The sequence below is a fragment of the Lissotriton vulgaris genome, chromosome 4_1, assembly GCF_964263255.1.
Source record: "Lissotriton vulgaris chromosome 4_1, aLisVul1.2, whole genome shotgun sequence".
NCBI classification, from domain to species: domain Eukaryota; kingdom Metazoa; phylum Chordata; class Amphibia; order Caudata; family Salamandridae; genus Lissotriton; species Lissotriton vulgaris.
The window spans coordinates 2,075,539,947-2,075,565,435 of NC_141691.1; the positions used below are offsets into that span (position 1 = coordinate 2,075,539,947).

The following is a 25,489-nucleotide window of genomic DNA, read 5'->3' on the forward strand; positions in this document are numbered from 1 at the left end:
AGTCCCACCTGGAACCTATATTCAGCATAGTCCCCTGAGGCACAGTCCCAACCGGAATCTGTGTATGTAGCATATGTAATATCAGCTGAGGCACAGTCCCACCTGGAATCTATATTCAGCATGGTCAGCTGAGGCACAGTCCCACACTTTGTATTCAGTGTAGTCAGCTAGGGCACAGTCCCACCACAAATCTGTGTATGCAGCGTAGTCAGCTAGGGAACAGTCCCACCCGGAATCTATGGATGCGGTATAATTGACTGAGGCACAGTCCTACCCGGAATCTATGTATACAGTATAATCGACTGAGCTACAGTCCCACCCGGAATCTGTGTGAGTAGCGTTAGTCAGCTGAGCCACGGTCCCACCAGTAATCTGTGTATGTAGCATAGTCAGCTGAGACACAGTCCCACCTGGAATCTGTGTATGTAGTATAGTCAGCTAAGGAACAGTCCCACCTGGAAACTGTGTATGCAGCATAATCAACTGGTGCACAGTCACACCTGGAATCTGTGTATGCAGCATAGTCAACTGAAGCACATTCCCACACAGAATCTGAGTATGCAGCATAGTCAACTAACCCACAGTCCCACCCAGTATCTGTACATGCGGCGTAGTCAACTGACCCACAGTCCCACCCGGAATCTGTTTATGCAACGTAGTCAATTAACCCACAGTCCCACCTGGGATCTGTTTCTGCGGCGTAGTCAACTGACCCACAGTCCCACCCGGAATCTGTGTATGCGGCATAGTCAACTGAGCCACAGTCCCACCCGGAATCTGTGTATGTAGCATAGTCAGCTGAGCCACATTCCCACCAGGAATCTGTGTATGTAGCATAGTCAGCTAGGGAACAGTCCCACCTGGAAACTGTGTATGCAGCATAATCAACTAGTGCACTATCCCACCCGGAATCTGTGTATGTAGCATAATCAGCTGAGAGACAGTCCTACCTGGAATCTGTATATGTAGCTTAGTCAGCTGAGACACAGTCCCACCCGGAATCTGTGTATGTAGCATAGTCAGCTGAGGCACAGTCCCACCCGGAATCTGTGTATGTAGCATAGTTAGCTGAGACACAGTCCCACCCGGAATCTGTGTATGTAGCATAGTCAGCTGAGGCACAGTCCCACCCGGAATCTGTGTATGTAGCATAGTCAGCTGAGGCACAGTCCCACCCGGAATCTGTGTATGTAGCATAGTCAGCTGAGACATAGTCCCACCCGGAATCTGTGTATGTAGCATAGTTAGCTGAGACACAGTCCCACCCGGAATCTGTGTATGTAGCATAGTCAGCTGAGACACAGTCCCACCCGGAATCTGTGTATGTAGCATAGTCAGCTGAGGCACAGTCCCACCCGGAATCTGTGTATGTAGCATAGTCAGCTGAGACATAGTCCCACCCGGAATCTGTGTATGTAGCATAGTTAGCTGAGACACAGTCCCACCCGGAATCTGTGTATGTAGCATAGTCAGCTGAGACACAGTCCCACCAGGAATTTGTGTATGCAGCCTAATCAACTGGTGCACAGTCCCACCTGGAATCTGTGTATGTAGCTGAGGCACAGTCCCACCCAGAATCTGTGTATGCAGCATAGTCAACTGAAGCACATTCCCACCCAGAATCTGTGTATGCAGCGTAGTCAACTCACCCACAGTCCCACCCGGAATCTGTGTATGCGGCATAGTCAACTGAGCCACAGTCCCACCCGGAATCTATGTATACAGTATAATCGACTGAGCCACAGTCCCACACGGAATCTGTGTATGTAGCATAGTCAGCTGAGACACATTCCCACCTAGAATCTGTGTATGTAGCATAGTCAGCTAGGGAACAGTCCTACCTGGAAACTGTGTATGCGGCATAGTCAACTAGTGCACTGTCCCACCGGGAATCTGTGTATGTAGCATAATCAGCTGAGAGACAGTCCTACCTGGAATCTGTGTATGTAGCATAGTCAGCTGAGACACAGTCCCACCCGGAATCTGTGTATGTAGCATAGTCAGCTGAGGCACAGTCCCACCCGGAATCTGTGTATGTAGCATAGTCAGCTGAGGCACAGTCCCACCCGGAATCTGTGTATGTAGCATAGTCAGCTGAGACACAGTCCTACCTGGAATCTGTGTATGTAGCATAGGCAGCTGAGACACAGTCCCTCCCGGAATCTGTGTATGTAGCATAGTCAGCTGAGACATAGTCCCACCCGGAATCTGTGTATGTAGCATAGTCAGCTGAGACACAGTCCCACCCGGAATCTGTGTATTTAGCATAGTCAGCTGAGACATAGTCCCACCAGGAATTTGTGTATGCAGCATAATCAACTGGTGCACACGCCCACCTGGAATCTGTGTATGTAGCTGAGGCACAGTCCCACCCAGAATCTGTGTATGCAGCATAGTCAACTGAAGCACATTCCCACCCAGAATCTGTGTATGCAGCGTAGTCAACTAACCAACAGTCCCCCCCCCAGTATCCGTTTATGCGGCATAGTCAACTGACCCACAGTCCCACCCGAAATCTGTGTATGCGGCATAGTCAACTGAGCCACAGTCCCACCCGGAATCTGTGTATGCGGCATAGTCAACTGACCCACAGTCCTACCCGAAATCTGTGTATGCGGCATAGTCAACTGAGCCACAGTCCCACCCGGAATCTGTGTATGCGGCATAGTCAACTGACCCACAGGCCCACCCGCAATCTGTGTATGCGGCATAGTCAACTGAGCCACAGTCCCACCCAGAATCTGTGTATGCAGCATAGTCAACTGAAGCACATTCCCACCCAGAATCTGTGTACGCAGCGTAGTCAACTAACCCACAGTCCCCCCCAGTATCCGTTTATGCGGCATAGTCAACTGACCCACAGTCCCACCCGAAATCTGTGTATGCGGCATAGTCAACTGAGCCACAGTCCCACCCGGAATCTGTGTATGCGGCATAGTCAACTGACCCACAGTCCCACCCGGAATCTCTGTATGCGGCATAGTCAACTGAGCCACAGTCCCACCCGGAATCTTCATATGCAGTGTTTTCAGCGGAGGCACCATCCCACCCTGTATCTGTGTATCTGGGGTTGTCAACTAACCCACACTCCCACCCGGAATCTGTGTCTGCGACATAGTCAACTGAGCTGCAGTTCTTCGTGGAACCTGTTTATGCATCGTAGTTGCTGGAGCAGAGTCCCACCTGGGGTCTGTGACTCTGGTAACAAGTAGTATTGAGGGATATAATCGGTCTGTCTGTGCCACATTCTACTAATAAAAGCAAACTGATGTGGCTTCCAAGGGCTCTCATTCGGGGGATGCCATGCTTCTAGGCTTGATGACATTAGGATGAAGCCCTTGCAGAAAAAGCTTTAAAATAAAATAAAGTTTAAAGACCCTATCACCAGTCTCCAGGCAATCGTCTCCTTTCCACACCTCGTATGACGCTCACGACAAACGAGCTTTATTACTGGGAAGTGCCTCATTGACCACCTTCACTTCTGACATCTTTCTCATTTGACAGGAACTCTGATAATTTGTATGTGTCTGTCTCCTTCTCAGAAAAGTATCCGGCCCCAGGTGGTCACCACCTTTGAACTCCCGGGCTGCCATGACATGTGGACAGTGATCTCCTCAAAGAAGGATGAGGTAGGTTCCTGCGTTGTTTATTGTTTGTTTCAGAGGCTCCAGGCAGCCCCATTTTGTTGGATCTGATCTCGAGCTTTTATTCAAGTGTTGCCAAAAAATAAAGTAATAAGGAAATCACACTCCATTTATGTTTATTTGCTTCTAAATGTTTTAGACTTCTATAAATGTATTGTGATGGCAAACAGGTGATTGTCCTGTCTAACATGATTGTCCTGTCTAATATTCACTTCTAGATCCATGTATTCTTTAATCTTCCTAACAAAAGCACAAGGGAGATTTAAAAACCAGCAGGAGCTGACTCCCTAATACTTATGTCAACCACAAATAAACACCTGGATCTAAGGAGGGAGAGAGAGAGAGAAAGATAATTGGTAGTCCTAAATGATGTGGGGTATTCCCTTTTAAGTACAAACTCCCTCACTCGCCTAAGGTGGCATGCTTCATCATTGGGAACCTTCTTGCACAGTGATGACTCCAACCCTCTCACTAGAGAAAGAAGCTCACTGATGTTTTCAGAGGTATGATAAATACCTTTTTAAATGAACAAGAAATGGTGAGTGAAGCAGGGCGTGAGTGAAGGGTGTGTAATTTAAAACTGGCTCTAAGATGCGCAAAACAATTTATTCATGTGTCTTTGGGTCAGGATTAAAACCAGGCAGAGTGCCAAACGGGATTACTCATGCATGCTTGATTTCTTCAAAAAAGTTGGTTGACATGTTTCTGCCTTTGGCTCTCAGAGTTGTTGAGCTATTCCTCAGGTCCTGTGTAACATGTGCTCCTGCTTAAGTGCTCAAAGTGATAATTGGAATTGTAAACTATACCAAGATTCAAAACCAGTGACCTAAGTATAAATTCAAAGTAGGGATCCACTGGTAGTTTCCTGTAAAGGATATTATACAGTGTTAGCCATTTATACCACATGCAAAGATAGGACAACAACCAACCAATTCTCTATCAACAATCCTACAAAACCAATTGGGTAATTGTGGGATTATTCTGTATATATGATTTTTATATACATCACACATGCAACAAACCTTGTGGCAAAGTAACAGGGCAGGTGAGCGTAACAAAGGGATTGATCAAGTCTTACCACCTAGCGCCTGGGCTGGGGCTTCACTCAGGCCCTGGCGTGATGCTCAGTGCACTCTCTCTCATATAGAAGTATCATAGGAGGGAAACCGAAAATAAGAAAAACAGGTAGGTATGGTTGAAAAATTGTGTGGAATTTAAAAAGTTGCACACTGAATGAGTTGGTTGGCATTTTTCTCTTCACAGCAACGAAAGTCCGAAAGTGAGAAAGAAAGTGGCACTTCTGAGGGACTGGATGAGAGCAAGAGGCACGGATTCCTGATTCTCAGCCGAGATGACTCCACCATGGTAAGAGCACTCTGTGGAGCGGAAGCTGTCAATTAATGCACCAGTGCTGCCTACATGGGCAGACAGAAGCTCTGTTACTCTCTGTGCGGTGTGTCAGTGTGTTGTCATGCTAGCTAACCTCTTCAGTCAAACTTTTTCTCCCCCTGAGAGTCCTTAGAAGGCCTTCACTTTTCCTCAATTTCGTGTGGGAGGAATGAGTTTCGTCTTACCCCACCAGGTCTATGCAGTGTGCCACTCAGATTCCTGCTTCATCAGAATGTGAATTTTGTACAAAGATGCCCGAAACACTCTAAAAAAATGAAAGGCCTGAGAGGAAAATTACATGTCGCCAGAGCCAAGTGCAATAACAGAAGTGCAAGAGCCTCCAGAGGAGAATGCATGATTAAGCCCTCCGCTCCAAAGGACTCCCAATGAAGGAGATCAAAGGAGAGGAAAATCCAGGAAGCAGGGTAGAAAAAACGTCAACATTTTCAACACTCGCGATCATTATCCGGTAAAGGTTTAACCCTAACCTTCGAAAGCAGGATCCATCTTGAAGCTGACATCGAACCATCACTGTTAACAAAGTTGCTGACTTCAAGACACTTTCTCGTCTCCCAGTCTCGCCAACCTTGTTGATGTCCTACTATTAGGCGTCAAGTCTCTCGGCGCTGGCTTTTCACTCGACAGATCAATGTCCATCTACTCAACTTTGACACCTTCAGTGGAGGAGACTGTCTCTAAGGAGGGAGGCTGCCTGCTGGGAAACTGACACCAACTAGATCTGTTTCATTGTCCTTAAACACAAGAGAACCCCATCTCTTTTCAGTGCTAAATGTGCTGATGACCAACTTCCATCACAGACTCACCATGTAGTCTTAATGGTCGATGATGTTACCACCATCCAGTAAATATCGTCGAGCGGTGAATCTAAACTCTGTGTACAAAGCAGTGTTGGTTATTTTGGAGATGCTCCTACCGAGGACTGCAACCACACCTGTCACCTCAAGTCTCATGCAGGGGTGTAACAAAGGACCCCTCAGCCCCTGCGGGGGCCCAGTCGTGCGCATACTGGAGGGGTCCTCTAAGTCCCTACTGTTGTGAGTGTTAGGGGCCCCTTCAGCATATCTTGCAGGGGAGCCCCCCTCACGTTTTATTACGTCCCTGGTCTTAGGACTGTTGAAGTTATCGAAGAAGAAAGTTTGTACATTAGCAGTGATGAAAACTGATGCTGTTGAGAAAATGCAGCATTCTGGAGCAAGATATGGCTTTTCTACACCTAGTGCCAAAGACGGATTCATCATGGTGTTGGCAGGTCGAAAGCGGCATCTGTTAGCGCTTGAGACATATGCTCCCCCAGATAGAAAAACCAAAACAGTGCTACTGGGAACAATATGTGCAGTACAGCTTCAAAGCTGCGAGTGCCATAACAAATCTTGAAAGGTATAAACGAGCCCTATGGGAGTCCATACTACAATAGGCAGACAGACAAAGGAAGGGTTTCTGTAAAGTTACCAAAGAGGACTCCCACCACTAGATATTCACAAGCATGGGTATTGCCACAGGATCATTCTAGGATGATCAGCGTGTATGTGCCGAAAAACTTTAAAACCTAAAGCACATTTAAAGATGCTAAATCTGCAACTATCGGGCTCTGCTTCGTTCAGGCAGCCTACAGGAGGAGATGCTGCGGATCAGCATCACAACCGAAATGCTGTAAACTGTTGGATGAGAGGAACTTGAGAGTTTTAGCAGGTCCCACTAGTAGCACAAGGACTGCTGTTAGTACCAGCGCAGAGGGTTAAGTGCCCTCAATGTTCATGCCAGCCTCACCAGCACCAATAATAGCAGAAGCAAAAGCATTGCCATGGAAGGAGAGGCTCCACCATCAGCCCAGTCTTTCAATTTTAGTAGATGACCTTCGTCCAACTAATGGCAATCACTTCACTTTCCTAACCTGAAAGACCTCAAGAAGGACTACATAAAATGTTCCTCAGAGGTTGTCTGCAAGGCAAAGCTCTGCAGCAAGTCTCCTTCTCCTTTCCTGCCCCTCCAACTGGTTCCGCAGGAAAGCAGCTCTTCATCCTCCATCCTAGAACATGTTGGTCCTGTGGGAGGACGGGTTTCCCATTTTCTTTGAAATTTGAGGTCTGTTACTTCAGATCTCTGGGTTTTGGATCTCGTAGAAAATAGATATGCCCTTCTCTTCCGGGAGTTTCCCCCTCCTTTTCCTCCTCGCCAGGACTGGTGCTCAGAGGACCATTTGTTGCTTCTACAACAGAAGGTACTATCTTTGCAGCAGAAAGGGGCGATCGAGGTTGTTCAGAGCAGGAAAGGGGTCATGGATGCTACTCCTGGTACTTCCTGATTCCTAAAAAGGATGGTTGATTGAGGCTGATCCTAGACTTCAGGGTTTTGAATTTGTACCTCAAACAGGAGAAATACAAGATGTTGGCCTTGGCTCAGGTTCTTCTGGCGCTGCAGCAGGAAGATTAAATGGTGTTTATCGATTCGCAGGATGCGTATTTTCACATACCCATCCTGAAGAAGCATCGGAAGTATCTCCTTTCACAGTGAGATCTCAACAATACCAGTATGCGGTCCTTCCGTTTGGTCTAACTACCTGCACCGCGGGTCTTCACAAAGGTGATGACGGTAGTAGCAGCACATCTCAGAAGATTGGGGATTCCTTTTTTACCTTTCTGGACGACTGGCTGCTCAAAGCAAAGTCACCAGAGATGGTGCTGCATCATTTCCAAATAACAACGCATCTGTTGTTGAACTTGAGTTTTTTGATAAATGTTCCCAAATCTCACCTGGTGCCCTGTCAGCACAACCTGTTAGTAGGGGCAGTACTGGACACTACTGTGAGTCATGCCTTCCAGCCTCTGCAGAGGATTAAAGACATCCAGGCTATCATTCCACTGTTTCAGAATGGAGCAGCTGTTGCAGTCCAGAAGGTCTTCTTGCATACTGTTGGTCAACCATGCACACTGGCATATGAGAGCCCTCCAGTGGTGCCTCCGCAGACAGTGGTTTCAACACACCAGAGATCTCGAGGAGGTGGTCAGAATCTCCAGAAACACTGCAGCAGAGCTGTTATAGTGGAGTGTTTCAGGCAACCTGTCCCAAGGGAAGCCATTTCAACCTCCTTCTACGGTGGCGATAATTATAATGGATGCCTCCACACAGGGTGGGAAGCTCATCTGGGGGATCTGGAGGTCAAAGGCCTTTGGTCTCCAGTGTAAAGATTGTTTCACATCAATCTTCTGGAATTGCAGGCAATACATTTGGCTCTCAAGGCTTTCCTTCCTCCCCTTCACATTCAGTCAGTTCAGGTCCTGACGAACAACACTACAGCGATATGGTACATCAACAAACAGGGAGAAGTAGGGTTGTATAGTCTTTGCAGAGAAGCTCTGCGACTTTGGTTCTGGGCTGAGGACCATCAGGTTTGTGTGATTGCGAATCATCTGGCCGGAGTGCTGAATGTGCCTGCTGACTGTCTCAGTCGGCTGTATTCAGCCAATCATGAGTGGTGTCACCATCCATAGGTGGTTCATCACGTTTTCAGAATGTGAGGGTTTTCCTTGGGTGGACCTGTTCGCCACTCACGAGAACGCACACTGCCCATTGATTTGGAGTCTCCAGTATCCGATGCAGGGAGCGTTGGGGGTGCGTTTCAGTTAGATTGGGGCTCAGATATTCTTTGTGTTTCCTCTCATACCCTTGATTCCTCGAGTTCTAAGGAAGATTTGCCAAGACCGGGCCCAAGTCATATTGATCGCTCCCAGATTGGCTGTGAAGTGTGTGGTACCCAGACCTCATTTATCTCTCCTCTCACCCTCCGCTCCGTCTCCCTCTCAGGGCAGACCTCCTCTTGCAGTTGCAGGGACATGTTCTACACCCCCATCCCCAGAACCTGCACCTTCATGCCTGGAGATTGAACAGAGCAACCTGAACTCTTTCTCTCTCCCACCGCATGCGGTGGATGTTATTTCATCTGCCAGAAGACACTCTGTGAGAAGTTGGCCTGATATACAGTGCTCACTATTCTAGTGATCACTATGTATTAAAACCAACCTACATGAAGGAATGAAAGAAGTAGCCGAGTGGATGAAGCACAGCCGTCTGAAACTGAACTCAGACAAAACTGAAGTCCTTATCCTAGGCACCTCCTCCTCCGCCTGGGATGACTCCTGGTGGCCAGAGTCCCTTGGAAAAGCACCCATCCCGACGGACCACGCACGGAACTTAGGTGTCATCCTGGACTCCTCACTCCCTATGAACAAACAAGTCAACGCCGTCTCATCTTCTTGCTTCAATATTCTTCGCATGCTCAAAAAAACATTTCGCTGGATCCCCACTGAAACTAGAAAAACGGTCACCCACGCACTGGTCACGAGCCGCCTGGACTACGGCAACACCCTATACGCCGGTACCACCGCAAAACTCCAGAAAAAACTCCAACGCATCCAGAACGCATCAGCCAGACTCATATTAGACATCCCGCGCAAAGACCACATCTCTGGACACCTGAAAAACCTCCACTGGCTCCCCGTTAACAAGAGGATTACTTTCCGCCTCCTAACCCACGCACACAAAGCACTCTATGAACTTGGACCCGAATGCCTCAACTCACGATTTTCCTTCTACACCCCCTCCCGCCACCTTCGATCCTCCAACCAAGCCCTTGCAACTGTACCCCGTATCAACAAAACCACCATGGGAGGCAGATCATTCTCCTACCTGGCAGCTAAAACCTGGAACTCACTTCCCACTCACCTTCGCCTCACTCAGAACCACCCTACATTCAGAAAACAACTTAAAACCTGGATATTCGACAATTAATTCCCAACCCTTCCTCAAGCGCTTTGAGACCCTCTGGGTATGTAGCGCGCTATATAAATTTCTTGACTTGACTTGACTTGACTTGACTTGGTTGTAAGTCAACCTTATAGACCAGCTATCCTAGTAGCATGGACAAGAGCAGTCTTTAGGCTAAACTCTAGAGGGCGTGTTAAGCCAGCTGTTTTACCATCACATATACCCCTTGAACACCAAGTGAAAGGACACCACACAAGTTGTTATGAAAATAAAAGGATATTTATTTATAACACAACAACCCTGGACTCTTTATGAGGACAGGGCGCTAAGCACAATACAAAACTCTTAAAGAAATACTGAAAGTCGCACAATTTACACAAATACCCGAGGGGCACGAAAAACCATATACTATGGAAGTGGAATGCGAAATTACTAGCAGGTAAGTACTACTCTCAGAGGCTTTAGAACCGCTGGGCCTACAATGCTGAACCCTTAGATTAGAAGCAGGAGGCCTAGGGACGTCGTGTGCAGGTTGGAAACTCTCACGCGTAATGCGGGACAAAGTCTATGGATACTAGTAAATGCAAAGTTAGTGTTCTCGGGCGAACCCGACTAGGTAGGTCAAAAACGAAAGTGGATCTAGACACTTAGAGAGTGGATCTACGCTGGAGCACCATGGTACTCGGTTTACGTAGCCCAGGGGCTGCAGCTGCATAGGGTTCAAGTGTCGTCGGGAATCCTCGTTGACGAACCAGGAGCCTGAAGTGGAAGTTGCTGGCAGGCGACCAGTGAAGATGTTCCGGGCTGATCCAGGGATGGATCAGTGAAGAAGAGTACCTGTAAGCAGAGGGGACCGAGTTCTGAATCACTAGCCAGTGATTAGGTGGGCACCAGGATGGCACTGGACGAGGTCACTTCAGCCAGGTGAAGAGGTGACACTGGATTCTGCTGCTGCACGGACCAGGGCGCTGATGTCGACCAGGCTGGAGGTCTGCGAGCTGTCCCACGTCGGATGTCTGCTGCTGGCGATGCTGGATCCGGTGAAGGAGGCAACAAGCCTTGGCTAAGGCAAGCCCACGTGGCGACACAAAATGGCGTCTGGAGTGGACCAGGAGGGTCCGAGGAAGGTCCCCTTCAGGAGGAGACTAGGGCCAGTCTAGAGGAGCTAGACCAGCGGTGTAACAAACGTAGGACGTCGTCTAGAGGGTCACTAGCCAACGGGCAAGTGACCGGACAACGCAGAGGCAAAAGGGCCCCACGCAGATCTGGAGGATGCTGGGGGGCTGGACTTCGGTGCTCGTGCTGCTTGGGGTTGGGGCTTCTCTTACCCCAGTGCACCCACTCGAGAGTCCTTCGTGGTCGTGCTGGTTCAGTGTTGTGCTGGTTCAGTGTCGTGCTGGTTCCGTTGATAGCCGGGTCCTCTGGTCTCGTCGCACCCACGATTCTCAGCTGTGCTGTAGAGGCAGGTTGAGGTCAGAGAGGGCAGGGAGTCCGGGTCTCGTCGTGCTGGTCAGTCTGGTTCCGGAGGAAGGACGTTTCAGCAAACCGCAAGATACTTAGTTGGTGCCTGCTTCTGCAGGGTGACTACTCCTTAGTCACAAGGGAGAAATCTTGAGAAGAAGTCTTGAGTTCCTTTCGTAGAAAGTAGTTTCAGGATTCAAAGATGATCTAATCTGGAAGGGTCCCCGCTCCTACCTTTATTCTAAAGAAAGGGGCTTGTACGCGACTAGGTCCTGCCCATGGGTGGGACCAGGAATGGGGGTGGTTACACCCCTCTCCCCTGTCCGGACTTTCCCCAGCTCAGGGGCTGGTGTGCCCCTGGAACTGGTTCAAGCCGGCATATGCACAGTGAGCACCGGGGTGCCAATTGCAGTCACCTTCCTATTCAGCCCTGCCTACCTAGGATACACAAAACCCTGTCTGGGTTGGTGCTAGCACCGCCCCTGACAGGAAACCCTTTGTCCAAGCTCTCCTCGCTGGAAGGACTCCCAGCAGCAGGAGGTCAGACTTGTGTCTGTGGTGGCAGCATCCATTTTGTGATGCTGAGGCTTGAGTTAACTTTAACCGGGGTTCACAGTTACATACATGTCGTGTCCCTCTAGAAGGGTGGAATGCTTACCCCGTCGCCAGAATTGGCGAGGGGTTAGTATTCCAATTCGTATGACACCTTACTCGATATGTTTTGATAAAGCGATACCAGAGTTGGCAAATAACCGCGAGGATTATAACGCACTTAAGAGTATATGGTACGCGTTATCATGGCACAGCTATTGGGACTTGGTTCCGCAAGCTGCAAACAGGCTCAGCTCATGCCAGAGCACCATCTCACATGATTCCAAGCACTCTGCCTTCAGGATTGTTAAGGGCTGCCATAGGAGTGACTGATAGGAATACATGTGTCCATTTTAGGGTTAGATATAGGTATACTATATCTAAAGCAAAGGGTGATTACACCACCTTGCCCCAGCTGTCGTGCAGCCAGTTGTGTCAGATTTAGATGGCCAGCCAGGGGTGGCATAATACATGCTGTAGGCCCTGGGTACACCTATGCCCTGGGTACCTAAGGTACACTGTACAGGGACTGATAAGGTGACTCAGTTTCCAATTAGATATGTACCTAAGGTACATGGAATCCATTTTACAGAGAGAGCAGTAGGCCTGGGGCCCTGAATAGCAGGGTCCCAGGTCAACTAAGCTTTTGACACGGTGGACCACTCCATCCTCCTCAACCGTGTCAGGGCGGCGGGCATAGAGGGCTCGGCCTTCTCATGGCTTGAGTCCTTCCTCGCTGGGAGAGCTCAAGCGGTCCACCTGGCTGGCTTCGCCGCGGCCTCCTGCAAGGTAGAGTGCGGGGTCTCCCAGGGCTCATCACTTTCCCCTCTTCTGTTTAATTTATACATCTTCCCCCTCATTTTTATGTTACAGCAGCTGGAGGTCACCGTGTTCAACTACGCAGATGACCTCCAGCTAATTTTCAACCTGTCCCACTCATCTTCATCCGCCCAGAATGTCCAGACAGTTATGACGTTCATTCAGGACTGGATGAACTGCAACCACCTCAAACTCAACCTGGACAAGACCGAGCTGTTCCTGACCGGAGGTGGTTGCAGTCCGTGGTCCCCCTCCTTCTGGCCCCCATCCCTTGGTGTCCCTCCACTCCCTGTACCCAAAGTAAAAACCCTTGGGATCCTCCTAAACCCACAACTCACTGTTCATTCACAAGTTGGTTCTGTGGTCTCCTCTTGTTTCTTTTCCCTCAGAATAATCAGGAAAGTCTCCCGTTTTTTTTCCCCCTCTGCTTTAAAAATAATCGTGCTGGCCATGGTACTATCCCGTATAGACTATGGCAACATAATCTACAATGGGGCTCCTGCCTGTGCGATCCACCGCTTGCAGCTGGTACAGAATCAGGCTGCCCGCCTGATCCATGGCCTACCTAAACACCATCGGGCCACCCCACTGCTCAAAGCACTACATTGGCTTCCTGTGAAAGAGCGTGCCCTTTTCAAACTTGGCTGCCTCACTTACCAGGCCAGATCGGGCACTGCTCCCGAATTCATATGCTCTGTCAATAAGCCCTACCTTCCAGGCAGAGAACTTCGCTCCACTCATTTGCCCTCCTAGCCATCCCCCGTTTTAAAAAACAGAAGGCTGGTGGAGCAAGGTTCGCTTTCTTGGCTCCAGCTTTCTGTAACTCCCTCCCGGCTGCCCTGCGTACTTCACCTTCCTACCTTCAGTTTCGGAAGGACCTCAAAACCTTCCTTTTTAGGCAAGCTTACACTGCTTAAATTCCTCCAGCTGCTACCGTCCACTGTTTCACTAATAGCGCCATGAAACCGCTGGGTAAAAGTGCGCTGTATAAATATTTTTAAATTCAAATTCAAAAATCAGCAAAACACCAGGCAAAAAGTTGGGGGCAACCATAGTCGGGTATCCACCCTCCTACACACTCTAACAAATCTGTCTATTCCAGTAGGTGGGCCAGGCTTGTAAAATAGTGTGGAGAGAGATCAGTTGATCACTTATGAACCCATTTGTCTGATATTCTCCATTCTCTCCTTCCCTGGCACAACAGGGTTGTGCAGTAGCTACGGTTAAAGGGTACTGGTCTGCTTTGTCAGCTTTCCTCTGCTTACCAGACCAACCCTCTTTATTTAAATCTCCCACATTCATGAGATTAATTAAGGGTCTCACCAATAGGTTTTCCTCCCACTCCCCTTATCATGCCTCAGTGGGATTAGGATTTAATTCTTACTTTTTTGATGGGGTCTCCCTTTGAACCCCTGCATATTTGTCCCTTGAGATTCCTAGCATTTAAGACAATATTAGCAGCAAGTGGTCTGAGGAAGCTCACAAAGGCACAAGTCTTTGAAGCTTGCCCTTTGTGAACCCTGCCCAGCCTGGGGGAGCAGGCTTGGCATGTCGTCCTAGCATGTGCATTGTTTCAGGCCCCTGAGAACAGCAGGCTCTCGACCCAGGGGTTCAGAAACATGCTGGTGGTGGCAGCTGAACGCAGCCACTCAGCTTGGACACTAGTGTTATGTCGTTTTTCAGGGGGCATCTCTAAGATACCCTCTGTGTGCATTTTTCATTAAATCCCACACTGGCATCAGTGTGTGTTTACACCACTGGTATAGGGCACTATACCAGTGGTATAGGGCACTCAGAGGGTTGACTGATCTATGCCAGGGCACTGGGTTGTAGGTACGGCACACAGGGATATGTGCCATGTCGACTCTTCACTTTGTTCTGCACCAAAACACGCAGCCTGCAAAAGCAGTGTGTGAGTGTAATGGTACAGGGGCTCTATGGGGGGCACAATATTTGCTGCAGCCCTTAGAGATCTTCCCTGGTCACTAGCCCCCAGTACTTGTGGTACCATTTACCAGGGACTGACCTGTGGCCAGAGATGCCAATTGGGTTTTGCTATAATGCAGGTTTAGGGAAAGAACACAGGCCATGGGCACCTGGTGGGCAGGAGAACAGGGCACAGTCAGTCAAAGTACATCAGCAGTTCAGCAAAAAGTGGGGGTTGCCATGCAGAAAGAGGGCACTTTCTCACAGCTGGGGAACTAGATTTCACCAGTGTCAAGCACATCTCAAAAGACTTCCCTCGTCACTTCTACTGGCAGTAATAGGACTGACAAGCACAGGGGCATATCCGCTTATGCACAGGGATTTGTGACATGTTGTGTTTTCACTTTTGTCTGCACCAAGACAAGCAGCTTGCGGTAGCGGCCCTGCATGTGCATGGTTCTGGGTCCCTTTGGGGGGCCCGATTCATACTGCTGCCCTTAGGGACCCTCTTTTGTACCTCAGGCCTTAGGTACCAGGGTTACCATTTACTATGGACTCAAAGAAGGAGGCTAAAGGTTTTGCCAATTGGGGAAAACAATTGTACAGTTTTGGAAAAGCTCTCTGGCACCGGGGACATGGTTAGCAGGAACCCAGGGCAGCTCCAGTCAAAGCCACATCAGTTACCAGGCAAAATGTGGGGGTGACCATGTCAAAAAAGGCTACTTTCCTACTTCCACCATATGGAAGTGGTCTTTATACTTATGAAATTGTTATTTGGTGCTGTGAAACAACCCCATTGTTAAACTGTACTTGGCATGGTTCTCTATTTTGTGTCCAGATCATTTGCTCTGTTAGGAATCTAAAAGGTAAATGTAATCTCTTCCTCTTGTGTGATGCAGAATACAAGTCCTTCCAAAGGTATCCGTAAAGCATGAGTGTCATGTGTGCATGAGTTCTCCCAGTGCTTTCCAGATTCGTTCTTGGAAGTCAGTTCAGGCCTTGGTTAAACATATTAATGTCCTTGTGAATCGAAAAATCTTTTCATAGTTGTATAATTTAACTGGGTTATATTTGTTTTATTTACCGTAGGACCTAAGAATGCAGTGCACTGTTGGCTCCACATAAGATGTTGCTGCCTTTAATCAGCAAGAACTCTTTTTGCAGTATTAGATGACCCTATTTGTCTTTTTGTTTCTTAAATGGTGGTGTGCAGCGATTCTACTGCACTCATATTTACCTGTTTATTCATGCACAGAGGATCTGATTGTGTCTAGTAGCAAAGTGTCTTGGAGCGGTTAGGTCAGTAGCATGTGCTTTTAAGTGAGCGTAGTCATTTATTCACAAGGTTATCGGTGTGCAGCAAGTCCTTGACTTGGACAGTAGTGCAGGTTAAGCTAACTCTTGTCTGCTTTCTGCTGGTTAGGTCTTACAGACGGGGCAGGAAATCATGGAGCTGGATACAAGCGGCTTTACCACCCAGGGACCCACAGTTTTTGCAGGCAACATTGGTGATAAGAAGTATATTGTGCAGGTGTCACCACTCGGCATCCGGCTACTGGAAGGAGGTGAGTGCCCTACAGCAAAGCAGCCGAGGTTATGTTCAGAGGATGTGTGTTCGTGGTGGAGGGCAGGGTGGCCGGATAACGTCCTGAAAGGAACCAGCCTTTGAAAGCAGAGGTGGTACTGCAGAATAAGAAGAATCTGACATGATATGGAAGGCAAGATTTCAGAAGGCGGGGACGTGGTGTTGTGTGGAGAGTCAGGATGTCAGTAAGAGAAAAGATCTCAGAAGTAGAGGAGCCTGATATGTCAGAAGTCCGGATGTCTGAAAGGGATTACTCCATCGTGGCATGCGGCAGGATTTCTGAATGAGCACCACCTGCTGCGTTGTGAGAAAGCTGGATTGCAGGAGAAGGATCCTGGGATGGTACGAGAGGCACAATCCGTGAGGTAGAGCAATCTGGTGTGGTGTGCAGGATCTCCCAAATAGAGGAACCGGTGAAATTCTGCAGCATGGATTTTTTTCAAAGTGATTTAGCTGCTCGAAAGAGTAGAAGCAGTAGTAGTAAATACTTTATTGTATTAATCATATGATTACAATAAAAGTGCGATCATACCTTATATCATTTAAAATTATCCGCAGTTACAAATTTCAGTATTTGATACTTAGCATCAAACTTGCAACAGTCCGGTTCAGTACAAGCAATAAAAGGTATTGAGTTCCGCATGTATCTGACTTATCCAATAGTCTACATACATTACTCATCCATCTACCAATATTTTACTATTTTCTTAGCTCACTTTATATTTTTTTTTTAAAGATAAAGTGCTAATGTGGTAAATGTACAAAATATATGCATCTGGTTTACCGTAAAAGATTCAATACATTCACCTCCTAGGTGTAGTGCAGTCCATTTTCCTGTTTCTGCCCATTTTCCTGTGTTCGAGGCATGTGGGCTGCTGAATTCATATCTGTGCATAGTCCGCCACCTAGTGTTGGGTCCGGATGATTGCACATTGTTGTCCTGGAAGAGTCTTCGAAGTATCACGAGATAGGTGGCTCCTCCCCTGGACTACAGTGCGCATGGGCATCGCCTCCATCCCCAGATTGTTTTTTTCCGCCATCGGGTTCGGATGTGTTTCGGTACCCTCTCTCGGGACCGATAGTTTGTTCTACTTTTCTCGAGACCAAAAGGTCTTTAGGCTGGGCGTCGGTATTGTTGCGTTCGGGTTTACTTACTGACTCTCAGCTCCGATCTCCTACTGCCCCTCCACGTGCTTCGACGCGGACGGGCCTACACTACACTCTTGCTATGGAGCGGACGCCATTCAAAAAGTGTCCGCTGTGTCACTCAAAGTATTCTCACCTTGACGTGCACCCCGTGTGCAATACATGCTTGTCACCGGATCATCGTGAGGACACTTGCATGGCGTGTTCCAAATTTAGGAGCAAGAAAACTTTGAAGATTCGCCGGGCTAATCGGCTCCAGGCTCAATTGTCGGCTTCGGCACCCCCACCTGATGATATCTTCCAGGAATCGGTTGAGGGAGAAGACGACGTACAGGAATCGGACTCCGGCCCCGCGTCCGAAGAAGAGACCGGCGACGCGGGTGATGAGGCCTATGACGAAGTCTCCGACGAGGTAGGGGACGACGACCGGGCTTGTCCCGCAATGGGTGATAGCTCGGACGAAGAGCATCCCCAACAAGACTCCGGGGTTACTCCCCGTTATACGGCCCAGGTCGAGGGATCGCCTTCGGGCCTTACCCAAGATCTAACGACCAGTCCTACGTCCCCGCCTCCGGGCCCGGTCACGGACATTTCTCACAAGAAACCGAAAGTGAAGCCAACTGGTCTCGCACCCTCGGATGCGAAACCGAAACCAAAAGTGGCGCTGGTGAAAAAGGTTCTGGAGGCGTCAACTTCCACGAAACCCAAAATGGCCGACTTGAAGAGCCACGCCAAAATGGCTGACCAGAGGAGCCGCGCAAAAGTGGCCGACCCAAAGCCATCTGGGTCGGCGCCGAAGGTGAAGGCATCCGACGCGGCTGCGTCGGCACCGAAAGGGGTCGCGGACCCGAAGACGGCTTCTAAAAAGCGTCACGCCGACAGTGCGCCAGGCCATGGGGCGTCGGCGCCGAAGAAGAGGCTTACCGTCGAACACGCTCTCGAAGACGAAGAGTCGCTCGAGTCGTTTGAGCCCTCGGCGTCCCTTACCAAGAAGGTGGGAGAATCCTTACGGCGGATCCAGCAGTCTGTGGTTCCCAGCCAGGACCCTGCGGGCCTAGGCCCACGACGAAGCCTGCCAAGGGGCAAACGCCCATTCGTTTTACCCTTCCTCCCAAGTCGGCGCCGAAAGCCTTCGCGCCTAAGCAGGGCGGACACTCTCAGGACATCTTGTCGCCGAAGGCTGCCTTGGTGGTGTCGAAGCTTCGGCTCCAGCCGCTCGCGGCGGAAGAACGTCGTGAGGTGCACATCGACGCCAACACGGGAAAATTGTCGCTCCTCAAGAGGAAGATTACATCGGAGCCGACCTTGGAACCTTTTAAGATTCCACTCAAGAGCAAAAAGTACTCTGCGGACTCTTCGGCTCTGATGGAACCACTGTCTCCACAAGCCCTGGAACACTCGCCGGCCCATTCCCCCGTGCCTGACGTCGACGAGGAAGAGGCCGAGTACACCTATCCTGCGTACTCGGATCCGGACGAGGAGCAGGTGCCCTGGACAGCAGGCGACGACGCAAACGACCCGCAGTCGGGGCAAGACACTCAACTTTTCGCCGCAAAGACGTCCCCGACGGAGGACTCGGCGGCATTCAATGCACTGATAGAGAGAGCTGCGGCGAACCATGACGTCGAGCTCCACTCGGATCCAGTGGATGCGGACTTTTTGGTCGACACCTTCTCAGTCGCCGAAAAGCAAGTCAAGACGCTTCCAATGCTTAAAGGAGTGCTAAAGCATGCACAGGAGGTGTTCAAGGAGCCCACCCGGGCGCGGGTGGTCAATCCTCGCATCGACAGGAAGTATAAAGCGGCGCCCACGGATCCCACTTATATTAAGGGACACTTGCCATTGGACTCCCTGGTGGTTTCCAACGCTCGAAAAAGGGCAAATTCGCAAACAACTGGTGACGCTCCTCCCCCTGACAAAGAGTCCAAAATCTTTGAGGCATCAGGCAAACGCATTGCTGCACAGGCAGCAAACATCTGGAGGATCTCTAACACTCAAGCCCTGCTCGCACGTTATGATAGGGCCCATTATGACACATTAGAGGCCATCCTTCAACACTTGCCTAACCAGTATAAGGAGGCGGGGGAGATGCTCATTCAGGAGGGTAAACTCATTACAAATGCGTCCATCAAGTGTGCCCTAGATGTAGCTGACACTGCCTCAAGGGCCATCAATACAAGTGTTTTACTTAGACGTCATGGCTGGCTTCGTATTTCAGGGTTCAAACCCGACATACAGACCACAATATTGGGGCAGACAGTGAATCCTGACCATCTGTTCGGCCCAGAGGTGGATGCCTCCCTAGAAAAAATGAAAAAAGATACTGAAACTGCCAAATCTATGGGAGCTTTACAAAGCCAGCAGTTTCGGGGTGGTTCTTTTCGCCGCTCCAACTCAAGAGGCACCTCAAGGGGCCAGGCATCCCAATCCACGCAATACTACAAGGGTGGCTCCCAGTCCTCGTATAACAACAACAAGGGCAGGGGTGGCTACAGAGGCAACAATATCAAAGGCAGGGGACGTGGAAACAATGCATCCAGGTCCACCACCACCAACAAGCAGTGACGTCTTGTCACTTCCCCCCGATCACACGACACCTGTCGGGGGGAGACTCCAACAGTTCCTGCCGGCGTGGAGATCCATCACCACGGACAGGTGGGTGAGGTCTCTTGTCCAGTACGGGTACTGTCTAGAACTTACATCTATTCCACCAGACATACCGCCAAGAAGCCGTGCTATGTCCGACGAGCACTTGACCTTGTTGCAGCAAGAAGTTCTGGTCATGCTGCAAAAAGGGGCAATAGAGCTCGTTCCATTGCAAGAACGGGGAACGGGGGTTTACTCCCTGTATTTCCTAATCCCCAAAAAGGACGGATCACTCAGGCCGATCCTGGACCTCAGGCCACTGAACTGGTACATCAACTCGGAGCACTTCCATATGCTCACATTGCAGCAGGTGCTTCCCCTGCTTCAACAGGGGGACTTCCTAGCGACGCTGGATCTGAAGGATGCCTATTTTCATATTCCCCTGCATCCTTCCCACAGAAGGTTTCTCAGATTCAAGATTTTAGACCAGCACTACCAGTTCAGGGTCCTGCCGTTCGGGGTCACCACGGCACCAAGAGTTTTTACAAAATGCCTAGCGACGGTGGCGGCGCATCTCCGTCGCCAGCACGTCCATGTCTTTCCATACCTGGACGATTGGCTTATTCAGGCAAAGACGGAACAGCAGTGCGTAGACCACGTGTCACGCACCATTCACCTCCTGCACGATCTGGGATTCTCTCTGAACTACCCAAAGTCCCATCTCCAGCCCGCCCACATGCGACAGTATCTGGGCGCGACTATCAACACTCTGGCAGCCACTGCGCAGCCAAATTCAGTGAGAATCGCCAGTATCCAGGCGCTGATCCAACGATTCAGACCCCAACACTCGCTTCCAGCGAGGGTGTTCATGCAGTTGATAGGCATGATGGCCTCCTGCATCTCCATTGTCCCGCACGCGAGACTACATATGCGTCCGCTTCAGGAGTGCCTTGCACGTCAGTGGACTCAGGCTCATGGGCGACTGACAGACCTAGTGTTGGTGAGCGGTCGGGCATACAACTCTCTGCATTGGTGGAATCCACAAAACCTTTGCAAGGGCCGACCATTCCAGGAGCCTGTCCCACAGATCATCCTGACGACGGACGCCTCTCTCCAGGGATGGGGAGCGCATGTACTCCACTACACTGTGCAGGGACTGTGGACACTTCAGCAAAGGAAGATGCACATCAATGTGTTGGAACTGATGGCAATCTTCATGGCCCTAAAGGCGTTCAAAGTACATCTGTGCAACAAGGTCGTGTTGATCCGGACGGACAACATGACGGCCATGTACTACATCCAGAAGCAGGGAGGTACACACTCTCCACAGCTGTCTCACCTGGCTCAGAGCATGTGGAAGTGGGCCATTCAGAGGAACATCTTCCTCATGGCAGAGCATCTCCCGGGCAAGGACAATCAAATGGCAGATCTGCTCAGCAGGCACAGCCATCAGATGCACGAGTGGGAGATACATCCATCAGTACTCCAACCGTACTTCCAAAGGTGGGGTCATCCAGAGATAGACCTGTTCGCCACAAAGGAGAACGCAAAATGCCAAAGCTTCGCCGCCAGGTTCCCACACCCCCAATCACAGGGCAATGCGATGTGGATGAACTGGTCAGGCAGATTTGCGTACGCTTTTCCACCAGCGCCTCTGATACCGCTGGTGGCACGCAAGCTCAGGCAACACTCGATGACGCTCATCCTGGTTGCTCCAACGTGGGCTCGCCAACCATGGTACACCACGTTTCTGGAACTCTCCGTGGTACCGCATCAGAGGCTTCATCTCACTCCCAGCCTTCTGACGCAGAGCCATGGCGACATTCAGCACCCAGATCCGCAACAGCTCAACCTGGCGATCTGGCTCCTGAAGTCCTAGAGTTTGGCTACCTCAATCTTCCCCCCGATTGTATGGACATCATTCGGGAGGCAAGGAAGCCCACTACGAGAGCTTGTTATGCGGCTAAATGGAAGAGGTTTGTCATCTACTGTGCGAACCACAGCATTGACCCGCTAGATGCTTCCATTCAGAACATCATATGTTACCTCCTTCACCTGTATCGATGTAATCTAGCGTACTCTTCCATCCGCATTCACCTGTCTGCCATGGCAGCATACCTCCAGAATAGGCAGCACCTGTCACTCTTTAAGGTCCCTGCTATCAAGGCCTTTCTGGAAGGACTCAAAAGGGTCATTCCACCAAGGACCCCACCAGCTCCAGAATGGAACCTCAATGTGGTTCTTACAAGGCTGATGGGTCCTCCCTTTGAGCCACTGCACTCTTGTGAGCTCCAGTTCTTGACTTGGAAGGTTGCGTTCCTAGTAGCAATTACATCGCTGCGGAGGGTGAGCGAGCTGCAGGCGCTCACCATCCAAGAACCTTTCTTCCAAATACATGCTAACAGGGTGGTGCTCCGCACTAACCCTAAATTCTTACCCAAAGTAGTCTCACAGTTCCACATGAACCAGACAATTGAATTGCCAGTGTTTTTCCAAAACCCAGAGACGCTGGCGGAGCGCATGCTCCACACTCTTGATGTGAAAAGGGCCTTGATGTATTATGTGGACAGGACAAAAGATTTCCGCAAAACCAAACAACTCTTTGTTGCTTTTGCCACACAACACAAGGGAAATGCAATCTCCAAAGCGGGGATTGCTAGATGGATAGTAAAGTGCATTCAGATCTGTTATGCTAAAGCTAAGCGCACTCTTACTATCCCACCAAGGGCCCACTCCACTAGGAAGTTGGGGGCCTCTATGGCCTTCCTAGGTAACATTCCCTTGGAAGACATCTGTAGAGCAGCCACATGGTCTACCACACATACCTTCACTAAGCACTACTGTGTAGACGTGCATTCCAGACAGCAGGCAGCTGTTGGTCAGGCTGTTCTAAAAACGCTTTTTCAAACTGCTGCAGCTGGCACGGGCGGCCGCTGTTAATGGAGGGACTGCTATGTATTCTATGCACAGATATGAATTCAGCAGCCCACATGCCTCGAACTGCAAATGCTACTTACCAGTATGCATCTGTTCTTGGCATGTAGGGCTGCTGATATTCATATCGCCCACCCTCCTCCCCGGCGCCTGTAGCAGCTGCAGTATTCATTCATATACACATATGCTCATAGCATGGTCATCACTCACTTTCTTCACTCCATCTCTGCCAATGGCTAAAAACAATCTGGGGATGGAGGCGATGCCCATGCGCACTGTAGTCCAGGGGAGGAGCCACCTATCTCGTGATACTTCGAAGACTCTTCCAGGACAACAATGTGCAATCATCCGGACCCAACACTAGGTGGCGGACTATGCACAGATATGAATATCAGCAGCCCTACATGCCAAGAACAGATGCATACTGGTAAGTAGCATTTGCATTCTGCTGTAAGTTACTTAGCCATTTCTCACAGTATTTTTATCTTCTTTGACTCAACCTATAATTTAATTAATGTACTAAGTAAAAGAAGTAGACTGAATGAGGTAAATGCAAATGGAATGCAATGTATAAAACAATACAATAAAATGTATAAGTCGTAGGTTGGAACAGTGGCCTACCCGAATGCATTAAAACAAAATTGACCAGGCTCCTGTGACTACAGAAATCTCTTCTATTGTATTTCTATTTGTAGTCCATGTGAGGCTTTGTAGTTTTCTTCATAACCCTCACTCAACTTAATTTTCTAACAGATTTCAAATATCTTACATAAAAACCCCTTTTAAACTTTGCTGACAGTTTTAAAGAAATGTGGGACTCCTAAAACATTTACTCATTAGAATCTTCTTTCTTACAGTCCCATACACACAACCATTGTGAAAAAATGTGAAAAGGCAAACTGCCCCCTCACGGGCGCACGACCAACAGGTTAACTGGCAGGTCCTCACCAGATAAGCCATTTTTTCTCATCATTGGCGGTCATTTTGCCCAAAGAAAAAGTGTCCAAAAGAAAATAAGTGTATAAAAGTGCGTGCAGTGAAGTGACAACAAATCACACTCCACGTTGTGGCAATAAGTGATTAAAATTGAAGGGTTCACTCAACTCACAACAACTTTATTTTTTTACCAAGTGAAACCGATCAAGAGTAAAAATAAGGTAGGGTGCTATTCATGCATACCATTACCAAATGCCAACATGTTTCTCTGCCTCACATATTTTTTAGGCAGATTCTTCAGGGCCAGACTCTTCGCCACAGCATCTAGGTTGGACACGTAATTCTAAAAAACCTCAATAAGCCGCCGTGTCGCCTACCGGCTTAGAGGTTCAAGAAACAAGGAACTGGCTCCTCATGTGAGTCCTCCTTTGCGATTCAATCCTTCAGTCGTTACATCAATCGACCAAGGCCTCACGGAGCATGTTGTCGCCACACGCAGAATGCAGCCAATCATTGCACTAGCAGCAGTAAACCTAGTAAAGAACAAGTGACCAATCGGATGGAAGGGCAAAGAGCTCTTCATACATAAATACATACATACATACATATACATACATGACATGGACGTATATTCATTACAGTTTGTTTTGTCGTGATCCATGAAAAATATGGGCACTCCAGAATACACTCCAGTTAGTTTTAACATTTTGTTTCCTGCTTGTGAGTTCTGAATTTAAGAGGGCTTTTTAGTGGTTGCAGCACATGTTCAGTCCTGACTGTTAATTTGTTCAAGATGTAGCTATGTGAAAGAAAAGAGTGCTGTAACACAAAGCTACAATATTGACAAATACTCATTGAAAAAATCATTTTGGCAATTTTTAAAAGTAACATTGAGCCAATTGTAAATAACTCCATGAATACAAAACGCATGCCAAAATGCTGGCCCTAACCTAACACCAACCATCTATCCCAAAACACATCCTTGTCCAAAACTTCAATCTTATCTCTTAACCCCTTCGACTCTCATGACGAGGTCAGCTCGTCATGAGCCACGGTGCTCGTGTGCTCATGACGAGCCAAGCTCGTCATGACCGTTAGAGCGCTCGCACGCTGGCTGGGCTAATTTCCCTGCTGTGCAAGCGTTCTAAGGAAACGGGTCTGGTCATGACGAGCTCAGCTCGTCATGAGCACACAACCACCGTGCTGCATGACGAGCTGAGCTCGTCTTGAGCACGGGGCACTGTGCGCGCCCCCCTCTCCTCCCAGCACAGCGGGGGAATGTGCCCCGCACGGAAGGTGTTAACCTAAACCCATACCCTAGTCACTGACACTAGTCTTGAACTCATCTTAAGACTTAATTGTTATCCTAGCCTGCTAACTTAACCCATAACCCGAACCTTTATCCTAACTCTGTATTCTTCTTTATCACTATACATTACCACTAAATCTGGATTTTCGCTTTCTTAAATTTTGAGCTCATTTTATTTAAATGATTTACTTATTTTCACATGATCCAATTCAAAGCACGCAAGTCCTTTCTCGAGCTTCTTCCATGAGACACCTTTGGGTGATCTCCATCAGTATCCACCCCGTTATCTTGAAGGCTATGAGTGGAGGATGATACTGGGTACAACTCACTTCCCCCATTGCTCCGTGCCACCTCCTCTACCCGGATCTTCAAAGCTAATCT

At 49.0% G+C, this 25,489-nt stretch overlaps 1 protein-coding gene across 2 annotated transcripts in view; it reads left to right on the forward strand.

Moving 5' to 3' along the window:
- The window catches only part of CPSF1 (cleavage and polyadenylation specific factor 1), a 324,374-nt gene that overhangs the window by 92,009 nt on the left and 206,876 nt on the right, over window positions 1–25,489 (forward strand). For both annotated transcript variants that reach the window (XM_086966520.1, XM_086966519.1), the window contains exons 17-19: window positions 3,543–3,629; window positions 4,908–5,009; window positions 16,036–16,177. In XM_086966520.1, coding sequence (XP_086822646.1) covers window positions 3,543–3,629; window positions 4,908–5,009; window positions 16,036–16,177 — 331 coding nt within the window. The remainder of the gene's footprint in view (window positions 1–3,542; window positions 3,630–4,907; window positions 5,010–16,035; window positions 16,178–25,489) is intronic.